Source organism: Triticum dicoccoides, chromosome 4A (assembly GCF_002162155.2).
Source record: "Triticum dicoccoides isolate Atlit2015 ecotype Zavitan chromosome 4A, WEW_v2.0, whole genome shotgun sequence".
NCBI lineage: Eukaryota > Viridiplantae > Streptophyta > Magnoliopsida > Poales > Poaceae > Triticum > Triticum dicoccoides.
This window is the reverse complement of record NC_041386.1, coordinates 691,791,859-691,808,002: the sequence shown is the minus strand read 5'-3', so window position 1 is coordinate 691,808,002 and position 16,144 is coordinate 691,791,859. Positions and strand designations below refer to the sequence as shown.

General features: G+C 46.4%; 1 protein-coding gene across 1 annotated transcript; it reads right to left on the bottom strand.

The window, feature by feature from the left end:
* Window positions 1-2,656: 2,656 nt before the first annotated feature.
* On the bottom strand, window positions 2,657-6,105 carry LOC119287960 (NAC domain-containing protein 66-like). Its single transcript, XM_037567572.1, has 3 exons — window positions 5,761-6,105; window positions 5,334-5,665; window positions 2,657-3,845 (listed from the first exon to the last, which is right to left on the bottom strand). The coding sequence occupies exons 1-3, from the start codon at window positions 5,930-5,932 to the stop codon at window positions 3,114-3,116; spliced, it is 1,236 nt and encodes a 411-aa protein (XP_037423469.1). The 5' UTR covers window positions 5,933-6,105; the 3' UTR covers window positions 2,657-3,113.
* Between the last annotated feature and the right edge of the window lie 10,039 nt (window positions 6,106-16,144).

Sequence of the window (16,144 nt, the reverse complement as noted above, 5' to 3'; positions counted from 1 at the left end):
TACTCAGAAATGAATTGAAGCAAAAAATAGTTGTGATTAACTGTACTAAAAAAGGAGCATAGATGCTTATTTTTAATGACTTATTACAACTCAGAAATAAAAAGAAGAAAAAATAGTTGTGATTAACTTTACTAAAATATGAGCATAGATGCTTATTTTTAATGACTTATTACAATTCAAAAATAAATAGAAGAAAAAATAGTTATGATTAACTTTACTAAAAAATGAGCATAGATGCTTATTTTTAATGACTTATTACAACTCAGAAATAAAAAGAAAAAAATAAATATAGCAGAAAAGAAAAAATATATATAAAAAGCTACTCAGAAATGAGCATAGATGCGCTTATAGAGGAAATTCAAATTAAATTCATAACAAATTTCAAGAGAAATTCGTATGAATTTAGCCTAAATTCCCTATATAAGGGCATCTATTTTCATTTTCAGAGGAGCTCAATAAGGCAGAGAGGGAGGGGCTTATAAACCGGTCTGATTTCCCTCCGGTTGGCGAGGTGGGACTAAACTTTGGCCGCAACGAGGACCAACCCTTTAGTCCCGGTTGGTGGACTGGACCGGGACCAATGGTCGTCCTTTGGTCCCGGTTCAGGCCACCAACCGGGACCAATGATGGTGGGCCAGGAGCGAGGGCCATTGGTTCCGGTTCGTCCCACCAACCGGGACCAATAGGTCCAGACGAACTGGGACCAATGGCCCACGTGGCCCGGCCGGCCCCTGGGGCTCACGAACCGGGTCCAATGCCCCCATTGGTCCCGGTTCTGGATTGAACCGGGACTAATGGGCTGGACCGGCCTAGACCATTGGCCCCTTTTCTACTAGTGTGTCCACGGACACGTCCGTATGCGTTCACGGACAGATAATGATTCGAATTTTAAGAGATGTTGGTTGGAGATGCCCAAACTCATGCATGGCAAAGCCACACGCACAAAAATAAACCGAGGCCAAGGATTCTCCACCTGGCATGCAGCAGCTTTGCTGTGTGATCTCCTCCAAGAGGGCGGCTCCCTAATCATCACGTTGGCCAGCACCGGGCGACTGTCCACGTAACTGCTCCCGCATGCACCGTCGGCCGCAACTACGTTGCCGTCGGGGATCGGGCGTCTAAATGATTTGCATTAGCAGCACCTAACACCCCACCACGCTCGTATAAGGACAGAAGAATAGTACTAGGAATCCTAGGTAGCAGCAGCTAGTGGGTGAATGATTGAGCTATGCTTGGGTTGGGTAGATAATCAGATCCTTCTTCAGCACTGGCACAGACCAAATCTGCACTGTTTTTATTTCTTTGATAGAACCTGCACAATTGAAGGACAAATTGTAAGAAAAAGTTCAGGTTTTTTAATGCTTTGCTTGTGTGTATACTACTATTACATGTGTTGCACAGGCCAACGGGTTACCAGCACGATACTCTACATGATTTGGTAGGCTGCGTCGATGCCTTGTCCTGAACAGAGGAAGCAATTCCGGCAAAAAAAATAAAAAGAATATCCGAAAAGAAATGCAAAGAAACACTGGTTGAACCATTCTACCATTCTGAACTCACCCGCACCAAACGACATGTAGGTACCACCGTACCAAATCAGAGCAACGACCCGTCGAAAACAAAATGTATGAGCATGAAGATTGCGAGCCATATGCCGGCGGTCTCCATCTGATGCATACAGGACATATAGGTGGTCGCCCCCGATCTAGGAAACATTCTTCCTAGCCTGGAGGAGGCTTCAGCTCCAGAGTTGTCCTCTGCTGGGTGTAGGTCAGGTGTAGCATCAGTTCAATTGTAGTATGGTAATCCAGAATGGCCTGAAGCTTTTGGCGTGCAGGCAACCAGACAAGAGACTAGTGCATTTGACAAAGGAAAGCTAACTAACTATTGGAAAATATATTTATCTATGTTTAATGATGTGCTACCTCATGTGATGTGTAGAAAACCTCTCCGCAATTACAATCTGGCTTCAGAAACAAGCGAAGATAGAGCTCATGAGTAAGATTATTGGAATTTAATATCAACGGAACTCGCGTCGCACCGAGAAGACAGAACTCTCCGGCATTCTGACCGGCAAATTAACACAACATCAAAAAGCATATAAGATGAGTGTGCAATCCACTCGGCGATGAGTAATTTCACCTCGGCAAAAGCTCCGCCGAGCGTCTATGCGCACTCCGCGTATACCACGGTATTACAGTTGCGTATTGCTTAAATTGCATTTTTTTATGTTTGACCTTGATCATACATGTCAGCATATAAACATTCCATCTTTATATCCGTAGACTGCTATTCAACTGCATCTATCACTAATTGTGCACTTCAAGAACAAAATTCATCATACATCTCAAAGTATTAAGTAATAAAACAGAGCCCTGCATCAAGCAAGGTGACATAGTGTTGATAGTACATTCTCTTTACCTTCGGTCCATCAACTAGACAACTAGGCTACTATCTTGTTTATCTTTAGTGACAATAACACACTACAAGCCTTTTTGGTCTTTCTGCCACTCAGCTAGATTACTTGGAAGATTAAACCCAACCAACATCCAAAACTCTATCTTAGAGATCAATAATGCAAACGTGGCTAGTGCAAGGCTAATAGATTAGAGAACATGTACATATACATATCATGCAACAAAGAACCAAAACAAACTAACAAATAAGCTATATACATATTCTGGTTTTAAAGTGATAATTCATTACACCAAAAATTACATCCGATTGATCACACAATCATGTTAGATAGCTCATGAGATATTTGTATCGAAGAACTGGGGAGAGATGCCAATAAGCTATTGCTTTGGACCCATAGTCCAAGGCGCGCTACCTGCACATTGTCATCGGTGCGACAAAGTTGATGAGACAGCGGTGCGAAAGTTCCCACATATTCATGGTTGGGTTGGGGAAGGGGGTATATAAAGGAGTCAGGACGAAGAGGCACTAGGGGGAGGTATTCTCCAATCATGGATGTTTGTGTAGTCTTTGGATATATAGGGCCTCCATCATCTTACGTTATTTATCTACTTCTACTTTTTTGTATGACCTCCTCTATCTTAGGTTATTTATAGGTAAATTGCAAAAAACCACCACAATTTTAGGCTAGGACAGTGTCAGCATCCGACGGCCTTAAACCAGGCCATCGTCAATTCTACGTGTAGCGATGACACCGGCCGCGCCAGGCTCCACAAGTCGCCGTCGTCGGACCCGGTGACAGAGGGAATGTGTAGCGTGCCATCGCGGGAGTAGGAGGTGGCACCACCGAGCTCGTCGGCGATGTAGAACATGTCGTTGGTCGTCTCGTCCAGTGTGGGGTTAGAGAGGCCGTTGAGCTCGTAGGCGGCGAGACGCTCGAGAGCTTCCCAGTCGCTGCTGTACTCGGACGGCCGGGGCAGGAGCCCGCCGGGGATGACATGCTCGAGCGGTGGGAGCTTCATGAACTTGTCGTACAGGGTGCTGGTGCCGTTGTGGCACACGTTGTTGATCAAGTGGTCCAGCGCTGACGATGACGGGTTGGCGGGCTTGGTCTCCTGCTTGCACGATGCTATGGATGAGCGGCCCATGTAGCTGAGGATGTGGTCGAGCGCGTCGTCGCTGTGCGGCAGGTGCTGCTGCTGGTGCATCTGCGCCTTGGCCTTCTCGCTGGCCGCGGTCACCGTCGACGAGCAGTTGCTCTGGCTATGCTCCATGGCACCGGCGCCGACCAGCTTGTTGGACGCTACGCCACCGCCGCGGTTCTGACCAGCTTGGTGCTGCACGACGATGTTCTTCTTCTTGAACACCCGACAGATGACCCACCCGTCCTCCTGTGCCGACGACGACTGGTCCCTGGCCACGCCGTGAACCTGCGCATATCATATGGATAACACCGTCAATTAATTTACAATCAGATCGATCGGTCGAGAAAATGGATTATTTGCCCAACTTTACTTTTAACTTTGATCATTCCCCTCGGCCGGTCGCTACAAGAAGTGACATGCTTAATTACATGCGGTTATTTTTTATAATTTTGTGAAGTCTGGTTATGTCTCGGTCGGTGCTATATTCGTTTGATCTTACGTGAAGATCCGTGCAATTTTTTTTTAGCTTTTTCTTTTTTCTTTTCATATACTATGTCATTTGACTAAGACTTAGTTAAATCTTAGTCGACTGCGACCCAGCCACACACTATTTTTATTGTAATTAGAGTAGCTAAGCTAATTATGCATGGTGTTGAATTTGCGATGGAAGGTACTCCTACTACCGAAGCCAGCTCAAAAGGCTCAAAGGGTCTTTGTCGATGGATCTCAAATATATCCATGCATGCATGTAGGCCCTTTATCGAGAAAAAAAATGCATGCATGCACATAGGATTTTACCATAGAAAAGGCTCGCTCGGCAATGGAGGTCGGAAAATAATTCTATGAGACCAGGTCTCATATAATTTGGGTGAGACCCACCCTGACGGATGACACGTGGCATTCACAAATCACAAAGCATCTCCCTCATCCCCCACCTGAAATCAGGGGGAGGGATTAGATGCTTTTTGGTTTATGAATGACACGTGTCATCCATTAGGGTGGGTCTCGCCCGAATTATATGAGACCTGGTCTCATATAATTTCAGGGTGGGTCTCATCAGGTTTGTTGGCAGTTTGTCACATGCCAGTGTCTCCACATGCAAATGTCCACTATTCGACCAGTAGCAGACATATATGATCGTAGCCGATTGTGCTCTTATTTTTTAAAATAATGGTTTAAAAGGAACACTAAATCGGATTTATAGCTTTATAATTTTTCATAACTTCTAGTCGAGCTGCCACCGCTATTTAAATTTTAATTTAACAAATATCGATTATGTCTGCTCGCAAGTACTGAACCTACTACCCAGTACCCACCCTTTCCGTGACGCCGACCCATCGAAAGGAAATCACAGCTCCCACTCTTGCAAATTAACCCATTGCATCATGTCATGTGTGTTCCCATTCCCAACCACCATCCGGACATAATCTTCACTACTGTCGCATATGTGCCGCGTGTACATACATAGAAAGTATGTGCGTACAGTACGTACATTGACCGCACACATGCACCACTCGCGAGCTATTTCGATCCCTGTCGGCCACCGTGCATGCAGTCGCAACATACTACTCCCTCCGTTTCTAAATGTAAGTCTTTGAAAAGAATTCATTATGGACCATATACGAAGCAAAATGAATGAATCTACATTCTAAAATGCATTTATATACATTCGTACGTGGTCTATTGTGAAATCTCTACAAAGACTTATATTTAAAAACGGAGGGAGTACAGTAGAATAGTGTGAACTGGAAGTAGGTGGTACAGTAGACGTACCGGGGATGAGATGCCGGAGTAGTAGGAACTTGCGTCGCCGGCAGCAAAGACGGGGTTGGTCACAGGGGCGACGGCGTCGTCAAGGCGGTACTCATGCATGATCCAGTCAGACTTGTGGCCATGTGGGGCACGGCCCTTGTAGAAGACGAGCGTCTTGCGCATGCCGATGCGGCCGGAGCCGGCGGCAGAGTAGATGGCCTTGTCCCGGCCGGTGGCCTTCCAGAACCCGGCGGCGGTGGCGCGGTTGGTGCGCGTCCCCGTCGAGTATTTCTTGTCCTTGTGGCTGAACAGGTACCAGTCGTTCTGCGGGCCTGTGCCGATCCGGCAGCGCTCTGCATGCACGCGTTTTTCCATGGCCAGTTAGTTGGTTCACCATGGGCACGCACATGCGAACTAGCATTGGCGAGGAACTCATGCATGAACTCACCTTGGATGTCCCATGGCTCGAGCTTGTTGAGGTCGACGTCGGGGATGACGTCGAGGTCGATGCGCTGGGACGCCACCTTCTTGGCGAGGTAGTAGGTGAGCAGCTCCTCCTCCGTGGGGTGGAACCGGAACCCCGGCGGCACCACCGAATGCCCGTTCACGGAGATGCTCATGGTCGATGGTGGATGGGTGAATCTCACACACACAGCGATCACTAGAGGATAGATAAAGAAGACAGTGCTGTAGCTGGAGTGAAATGGTCCACCTAGCTATAGCCTACAACTAGCAACAATTGATGAAACAATCTAGGGGAGGGAGACGATGGTGTCGAGTCGAGGGGAATGAAGTTGTTGCCGGTGATGGGGTGCAAGGAAACAATGGCAACGGGTTATATATAGCTGCTGCCAAGCTAGCTAGCCTTGTAATGGGATTAGTTACGTTCGTTCTCGAGAGGGAAACGCCGAGGCCATGGTGGTCCCCACAGGCAAGGGGGGGGGGGGAGGAGCTCCGAGAAAGGACACGTGACCTTAAAAATCTCAACGAAAACTATGGCCCAAACCGACAGCAACAGGAACGGTCGATCAATGTGTCTGTGCCAGCCGATTATCTCTTTTCGTTCATGTTCATGCTTGACGTTATCATAAATTAAGAGGAAATTAAGCAGCAGAAAGTAAAAGATGTGTGCGTGCCAGCCGTTTCTCTCTTTTATTTCATGTTCATGCGTGACGTTGTCATAAATTATAGGTGGAAATCAAGTTCCACAAGGTAGTAAAAGTTGCATTGCTCAGTTTTCGTTGGAGCAGTACTAGATTGCGAACTTTGCCAGCCGAAGATCCATCGAGGTTAGCTATTGGAGGCAAGAAAGCCCGGAGCAATTAAAGGAATAGCTTTCTTGACTTCTCTGGTAAAGAAATGTGTGCATGCGGATGATTCTGCAGCTCGGCCCGGGCCCTGCTGTGCATATCTGTCTCCTGCTTTTCCCCCTACAGGAGCCAAAAGCCAGGATGGAGACTAGAAATTGATAGAAATAATTGCCTTTGAAAATTATGGATAGCATAAGTCGACACAGGAGAACAACGGCTGTTGGCTTTGATATTTCAAGCTATACTATAGCTCTGCTAGCGGTACCTAATTAATTGACCAAAGTTGCAGATGGAATTGTAGTTTATTTACTGTTAATTTGAAAATATGCATGCTCTCATGTGCTTTTTTTGTTAGCTATTTCCTTTTTTCGTGAATATGCAAAGCTTGTGTATCATTTCATTGATAGAAGACGTTAAGAGTGAATACAAGTGGTGATATAACACACGACACGGACACATGTCATCTACAGCTCATCTTATAGCCGACATGTATAATAGTAGATTAAAAAAGTATACTATTCTTTTATTATGTGACCCACCTTTTATTCTCACAAAGTGCCTAGGAGCACGTGCTAGAGCTGGCTCTTCACGACCTTCTTTTTCCTCTCCTCTTTCTTCCAACTAAGCAGAAACATACTAGTTTATTTCTTATATCCCGCTGACTCAGCTCTATTGTACTTGCTCTAAGATAACACGTACGGTTATTACAGTGGCAGGCAGAGGAACTGTTATGTTTTGTGTGTGATCAACTACAGTACCCCGTTACATTCATTTAAAGAAAAACTACCCTGTTGCATGCGCTCGCGGCCGAGGCGCCGGTCTCTCTCCCTTACGTACGTACTGCAGCGATTCGGCATCATGGCTTCTGCATCGATTACGCACGTACGCATCCTACGTCTCTCTTAGCTAGCTACTACTGGCCTCAGCTAATGTGCATGATGAATTGATGATGCATGCACCTAGCTAATTAATCAGGCTGTCATGGACTCGTGGCTGTACGGCTGATGGTAATCGCGAGCTGTGTGTCGAGCCGTTAATGGCCACTCCTGCCTTGATGTGTCCTGCCATTGGCCTCCAAACGGCCCTACTCTCTTTCCTTTCTTTTCCTTTGAAAAATATCACGGCGCTCGCCTACTACCTACCGCCGTCCGTGTTGCAACTGCAGTAGTCACCGTGCGTACCAAACGATGAGTTAAATAAATCAAGAATGGAAGCGAGTAGTAGTCAACGACGGCAGACAGACCGATGGATGGATGGATATGTGGATTCGACGGACGACGTGCAGCTGGATATCTAATCTAAACAAATCCGACCGAACCCGAGCGTGTCGACCTTGCAACACGTCCGACCGGCCCCATGAATGAACTACATGATGGGCGTTGCGTATGCATGCATGTGATGATGAGTTTTACCGGCAATGATGGATTGATTTGAGTGACGGGAACTTCCTCATCTTTTTTACCAGAAAAGTGCATCGGCCGGCCGGAGCAATTCCGCTCGTCTATGCCCCCGACGCACGGCCGACGCCCTGGCCTCATGAACCGGGACTGTTAATCCCTTTGGTCCGGTTCGGGAATGAACTGAGATTAATGCTCTTACCCGGGCCTCAACCAAAGTCCTGTTTTTTACTAGTGCGTGGCGACGCGGAAAGACAAGAATTTTTCGACATGGATGGGACGGGATGAGTGGGTGGACCATCATCGGCTCTACTGTAGTCGGCATGCCTCGGTGCATGGCAGGAAACTAATGGATGCTCCGTGTCAGTGGCCTATTTGAAGACGCGATTTTCATTTTCGCACCATGCAATTTTTTTTAATAAAAGAGTGTTTTCCCTTCAATTTTCATTAGAGAAACCAACAAGCATCCGAACAGTCACAGCGTTTAAAGTTCGCTACAACATTACAACGAGAGAAAACAAGGAAAATAAACTACTGGCATTCTATATATCACATCACTTTCATTTGCGTTGCTTAAAAATGGAACTATATAGCATCGAAGGACACTGTGTTGTTTGTGTTACTTATGTGTCCCCTCGTTCACGGAAACTGGGTTAAAGGAGACCAAAACAAAGAGGAAATGTTGTCAAAATTAGCGTGGCAGAGATGAGTCCAGCGAGGCTGAGGACACATTCCGGTTTACCGACGGTAGCATCGGACGGGCCTACCACGCATGCTGCTGGAATTTTTGCCTATTTGGGCCTAGCCCAATAGCAGTTTCAGAAATTCGTAATAAATCCTAGAGGCCCACGCAGCCCATTCGTGCAAGGCAAGAGGTGGAACTAAAAGTTTAGTCTGACCTTGCTAGTTTAGAGGGAGTTGGACCTCTTTATAAGGGAGGCTCCTTCCCCACTTGTATGAGCATGAGAACAAGAAGGACATCCACGCGCGCTCCTCCTCCGTCGGCCGGCCGCCCCGCCGCGCCGTGCCGCGCCGCGGGTTGCGGGAACGAGCCGATGTCTAATTTTTGCCACGCACTACGGGTATACGAAAGGTTACCTGGAAGCTGAAAAGTTTTTGCGGTAGTGGATAATAAATACGAACGGCGCACCTCTTCGTGTGCTGCCTGTTCACTTCGTCTCCGCCCGTTGCTTCACCTTCCGGCGCAGCCTGTTCGCGTCCCTCTGTTGTGCCTATATAAGAGAGGTCGCTTCTCTTCCGAGAAACACATCAGAAGGTCCTCTTCCTCTCGCCACACAGTTCCAATCTCTGCGCTACTGCTGTCTTCCTCATCCCGGCCTGCGGCGTGCACCGCACGTCGGGACAGTAGGCCTCCGAGACCGCACCTTTTAAGTCCTGTACGGGAGAAGGGTGATAAGGTTTTTGGGGAGCGCTCAGCGCGACTACTGGCTGCTTCATCACGGATGATCCGGTCGTCGATGACTACTTCCCCGACGACGACTTCTTTCCCGACGTCCACGACCTCCTCGACGACATGGCATGCGAGGACACTGACCCCAAGTCTAGCGCTTCTGCTGCTGTTGTGCCGTACGTGTTCTTCTCCTTTCTGTTAGAAGTCCTCCTACAGTTCTTGGCTCTAGTTTCTGCCCTACGTATGTTAGGTTCTGTTTCGTATAAGCAACTTCATCTAGTGTGTTTACCTCAAGTTCATATATGCAGATGATATTTATCTTCTCTCTGTCAGATTGCATGACTTGCTTTATATTTGCTATTTTAGTCATGCTTTATCTAGTATTTTTGTTAATAAAATCATTCGATAAATTGTTCATATTTCCAACACATGCTAGCTGGAACCAAAAGAAACACGCCATCCATTATCCGATAGACAGATTCCAGCGACGCTGCTAGCGACTGAACACGCGCTTTATCTCGATCCCGGACACCGGCCGGCGATGTTTGCCAGCACGTAGCATGGGGAGGAGAGGGAATATTTGTTGGCCCCTTTTTCTCCTTTTGCAACATCACCAACATACGCGGGATTTCGCTTTTTCTCCTCCGTCGCCGTCGTGGCCGTGGTGCGCGTCCAAGTGAGTGTCTGTGGGCACACGTACACTTGGGCCTTCTAGACGCCAGCGGCAACAACAATCTACCCATTTTTTCTGTTCGTTGGTGTTGGTTTCTGTTGTTGTTGCTAAACATGAGCTAGCTAGCTTAGGTAGCTTACCGTGGAATGTTCACTTGCTCACTGAGAGTGAGGGAGGGTGCATTGGCTCTGCTAGCTAGCAAGTACGGGCACCGTTAAAACTGAATTGTCAGACATGATCATCTCTCGCCCTCGACCCGGCTCTTTGAGTAGTGGAGGGTGTGCACACTTATTCCATACCGCAATTATAGCTGCCGATCTCCCTTTTCTAATGGAAGTATATATGCTAACTTTATTTACCTGGCTAATGAGCTTCTCTAACTGATCGGTCGATGGACGTAGCAATGACAAGATCCCTGTGCTACGTGCATGGTGTCAGTGCGTGTGCGGATTGGGGCCATGCATAGCACAGGCATGATGACCGAATCAGCGGGGAGTGTTTTCGTTGGCCAGTGGGCGGGCTTGCCCCATCATCGATCTCCATGTCAAACCCGCCACCATGGCTTTCTGACGCCAGCCAGCACCGCCGGACGGCGATCGAATTCCGTCGCTCCACGTACTGAGCACTCACTCCTTGCTGGCCTGGCCAGGGCTAATTCGTCGCTTCCTCCCTTTTCGGTATTTCTTGGTGGGGTTTGGAATGTGGGGATGGATACGATCTCGCCATCCATCCATCGGATCGATGTCTGTGGCGTTAGCGATACGTGTTGTGAACTTCTGATGCGTATTTCCGAAGCTCGGCTAGCAGTGCCGTCGGCGAAGACCGGCCACCGACGGCGACGTTGGTAGGCTTGTCAAGCATCGTTGCTATCCCTTAATTCCTTCTGATTTCCTTCTTGCTAGCTGGTCCTCCGAAAAGAGGAAAGACAAAGAGAAGAGAAAGAAAATGAAAATCCACATCTTTTTGGGCGATGATGAAGAGCAAGAATGTCTGTGCGTATGTGGTTTCTCTTTTATTTAGTTTTCCTTACGTGTAGGGCATGGATTGATCGTGTGATGATGTAAGTGGGCAGGTTTGCAGAGCTGATTTGGACTTGGCACGAGCTAACACCAAGTCAGCCATGGATATATAGTAGTAGTTTGGTATTATGGATGGATGGATGCCTTGCTTGGTTTTTAATTAACTTTGCTCCAAAGCCGTAGGGATTTGCTTTTGTATATTCATTCATTCAAAACTCAGAGCAGAAGAAAGATCTAGTCGACTATTGATTTTTCCTTCTCCAGTTGATAGTTAATTAGCTAACTGAAATCGGGTGAGCAGAGAGAAAGTATGTTTCCCGCAAAAAAAGAAAAGAAAGATAAAGTATGTTAACCAGTTGACCACTTACAATATTCCGTAGTCTATTTCATTTAAAAAATGAATGGGGCATTTTTGTTGATTCTTTTTTTTAACTGAAAGAGCAGCAGGAGAGGCTCCTAAAGAATTAAGGAGAAGGAAATAGGAAAAGACCCATAATAGAAAGAAAAAAAAACTCATATCGCCAAGTGGGGGTGATTGTTCAATAAAAAAAGGCATGCTAAGGCATAATTTGTGCAAAATGCTTTGCTTCCCAGTGACCCAAGCCTCACCTTCTTCCGTGATTTTTCCACCGACACATAGGGCATGGGTGATTTTTAGTTGAAGACCCTAGCATACCTTTCTTTTGAAATTTTGCAACGCGCCAGAATCACAACTAATGGAGGTTATCCTTTTGTAGGGATGCCTCGATGGCACGTGAAACTATCCCAATGGTATGCCACATAGCCAACTGATCCATGCCTAGTAAGTAGGTTAGCGTCGCGGCCCATATTCTATTGAAATATCAAGATTCAAAGAGCATGTAGGAAGCAATCTCGGGAGTGTCTTTGCGGAGCTAGCATAATGATTGGTGAGGCTATCCTCTTGTCACAAGTCGGTCTGACGCCCAAAGACGATTCCAAAGGGCAAGCCATGTGAATATCTTGCATTTGGGAGGCGCTCAATCCTGTGGGGTTACTTCATTCGAGTAGCTTGACTTGAGATGGTGTGTACTTTACACCTATATCGAGCATACAAATAGACGTGTCTCGCCCCTAAAATCGTCATGTTCCATGTGTTGATTTCCATCCATGATGGATTGTGGTGCTCATTAGCTAATTGTAAATTCATGAGCACACAACTCTGTTAGTTGACCTCTTAAACTATTATGTCGGTCGGGTGCATCAATTTTGTAGAATTGAAACAAGGCAGGAGCTTTCCCTTTACATTGATTAAGGAGAAGAAAACATGTTGGCCTTCCTCCTTGATGTTTGCGCCGGCGCAGAGGGCACTGCTGATTTGTAAAAGGCCGTAGTGTTAATTTCTTGCGAGATTTTCCAACACACGAGAATTGCAACGGACCGGGGAGTGGCCTTTTCTGTGGATACCTCGGTGGCACAGAAAACTGCCTAATTTTGCGCCACATCGGCACCCGGTCCAAACCTGCAAATAGGTTAACATCGCAGCCTACATTCTCCTGGAACATCTGATATTCGAAGAGCGTGTGAGAAGCAATTCCGGGAGCAGATTTGTAGAGCTGGAATAAAATATCGGTGCAGGCTCCAGCTGACTTTGTGCTTTAGAATTTGGACTGCGGGCCGACTTGTGACAATAGGGATTGCCCTCAGCCTGGGAAGATATTCATCTCAAGTCCAATATAGGTGTAAAGACGATTCTAAAGACCAATGACCCCATCATACATGTGTCTTCCGTGAAAGACGATTCTAAAGCATGAAGTCAGGTGAATATTCTCCAGGGTGTACTTGATCGGATCGGTAGCTTGACTTGAGATGGTCAGTACTTTACACCTATGTTGGACATGAACCGTAGCTAGCATTGTAAAGGGAACTGCACGGCCCCCCTCAAATAGTTCCATTCCATGTGATGATTTCAAACCAATATTGCTCGTCGTACTTGCCGTTTGATTAGCTTGCTTCCATTTTGTTTTCCAAACAAGAAGGATTAAATCATGCATGTATTTTGCTTAATCAAATTAACGCTAACATCAAGAATATGGTAACAGAAAGTTGAGAACCCATCTAGGGTTTCTCTCTCCCTCTCCTATCCCTTGGCGGCTAGGGTAAACTCTCCCCTCCAGGCTTAATCGTCGAGCCCGTAGATTTGCCTCCCCCTCTACCTGTCGCTCCGGCCGCTGGTGGCGGGGAGGGAAATCACGGTGCCTCCGCTCCGGTAGTAGTTTAGGTTAGGACTTTTTAATCCTCGCAGGGGCGGCGCTCGGGTAGATGGTGGCGCTTCTTCTTCGAGTTTGTCTTTCGGGCTCCGATCCACATTTGAGTTTGTCCATCTCGACACAGTCGACGAAGCTCCGGCGTAGATTCCCGCCATCTCCTTGGGACGGTGAGGTTAGAGTTTCTCGTCATGTGGCGAGATTTGGTGTCAGGTGTTTCAGATGTATTCAAGGGTTCAACGACGACGACTATGGCTTTAGGGCACTGGTCCTTAGGGGCACGTGCACGAAGACTTCCTGACTGTAATTGACAAGGTCAAGCCGACTCCGGTATGGGAACGTCGGCAGCTCGTTCTAATGGCGGTAGTGGTCATTCGGTGGTCTTGAAATCTTGATGTAATTTTTATTATGTTTGACGTGCTTTGTATTTCTGGTGAACTTTGATAATAGATCTAGATCATTTTTGCAACAAAAAAACAAAGAAAAAAAAGCACAAGCATGATGGAGTTTGCTTTAAACTATCAAGTCTATTTTACTTGGATGGCATGATCAAGTTATGATTTATGACAAAGTTTTGGCATCAGGATGGCGTCATCCATCATGCATATGCATCTGATGCATGCGCCGGCCGGCCTACGACTACGACTACGACTACGAGTACGAGGCACCATCATCATGCGCGCGCTAACGGCCGAACTCGTGCATGGCAAAGGCGCCCAGCACAATCAAAAGGCCAAGGATTCTCCCTCCACCACCATGACCCCCTTGGCCTGCAGCAGCTTTGCAGAGTGATTGATCTCCAAGACCACCACCACTGCGTTAATCATCACGGCGGCGAGCACCCGGCGCCTGTCTACGTACTACTACTGCTCCTCCATGCCATGCACCGGCGACAGCCGCCATCGCCACTATATGTATGTTGCCGTCGGGGATCGGGCGTCTAATTAATCATCTGCATTATATTAGCAGCACCTAACACCCCACCACGCTCGTGCAAGGACAGAAGAGTAACTAGTCCTAGGAATCCTAGGTAGCGTGGGCGAGGCCTCGCACTAGCTCTGTTCCTGGAATGATTGAGCTGGAGTAGATACTCGGAGCCTTGTTCGGCACTGGCAGAGATCAAATCTGGACTGTAAAAAAAGGACAAAGTGTATGAGTAAATCCAATTCTTTTTGGAAAAAGAAAAAACTATGGTCTACTGTTGTACTATTGCCTGCAAAAAAATTTATCTATGGGTGCATTGATTTGCTACGCTGCCTAGAAGCCTTGTCCTGAACAGAGGACGCAATTTTCTCGCAAAAACAAAATCAGAAAGACAAAAAGCAAAGAGCAACTGTTTGAGCCGTCAATTCTCTGGTCCTGCCTGGCTATTTGAGAGGACCATTCGACGGGTACCACCATACCAAATCAGAGCAGCAACCAGGAAGATTCTGAGCCATATGGCGGCGATCTCCATCTGATGCATAGAGGACATATAGGTGGTCGCCCCTGATCTAGGAAAAATTCTTCCTAGCCTGGAGGAGGCTTCTGTTCCAGAGTTGTCTGAAGTGTCCCCAGTTGGGTATAGATCAGGTGTAGCGTCAGTTCAACTGTATGGTGATCCAGAATGGCCTGAAGCTTCTGGCGTGCAGGCAACCAGACAAGAGACAGGTGCATTTGACAAAGGAAAGCTAACTAACTATTAGAAAATATATTATCTATGTTTAATGATGTGCTACCTGATGTGGTTTGTAGAAAACCTCTCTGCTGGTGGTCGAAAGTCGGCACGTAGATCATCAGCTCTGCAATTAGCATCTGGCTTCAGAAACAAGCGAAGATAAAGCTCATGAGTAAGATTATTGGAATTTAATATCGACAGAACTAGCGTCTCACCGAGAGAACAGAACTCCCCATTCTGGCCGGCAAATTAACACTACAGGGAAAAGCTTATAAGCCGAGTGTGCAAACCACGGCAAAACCTAGGCCGAGCATCTATGCGCACTCCGCGTATACCATGGTATTACAGTTGCGTATCGATTAAATTGCATTTTCTTATATGTTTGGCTTTGATCATACTCCCTCTGTCCGAAAATACTTGTCATCAAAATGGATAAAAGGAGATGTATATATACTCCCTCTGTTCTAGATACATCCTTTTTTATCCATTTTGATGACAAGTATTTTCGGACGGAGGGAGTACATGTCAGCATATAAACACTCCGCCTTATATCTGTAGACTATTATTCAACTGCATCTATTGCTAATACTCCACTTCAAGACCGAAATTCAGCATACATCTCAAAGTATTAAGTAATAAAACAGAGCATTGCATCAAGCAAGGTGACATAATGTTGACAGTATATTCTCTTTCCTTCGGTCCATCAACGAGACAACTAGGCAACTATATTGTTTATCTTTAGTGACAATAACACACTACAAGCCTTTTTGGTATTTCTACCACTCAGATAGATTACTTGAAAGGTTAAACCCAACCAACATGCAAAACTCTATCTTAGAGATCAACCATAAAAACGTGGCTAGTGCATGACAAATAGATTAGAGAGCATGTACATAGACAAATCATGCAACAAAGAACCAAAAAATAATAAATAGGAGTATATATATTCTGGTCTTTAAGTGATAATTCATTACACCGAAAATTACTCCTGATTGATCATAATCGTGTTAGACAGCTCATAAGATATTTGTATGGAAGAACGAGGGAGAAATACCACAAAGCTATTGCTTTGGATCCATAGTCCAGGGCACGCGCTACCCGCACATAGTCATCGGTGCAACAAAGTTGATGAGGCAGCGG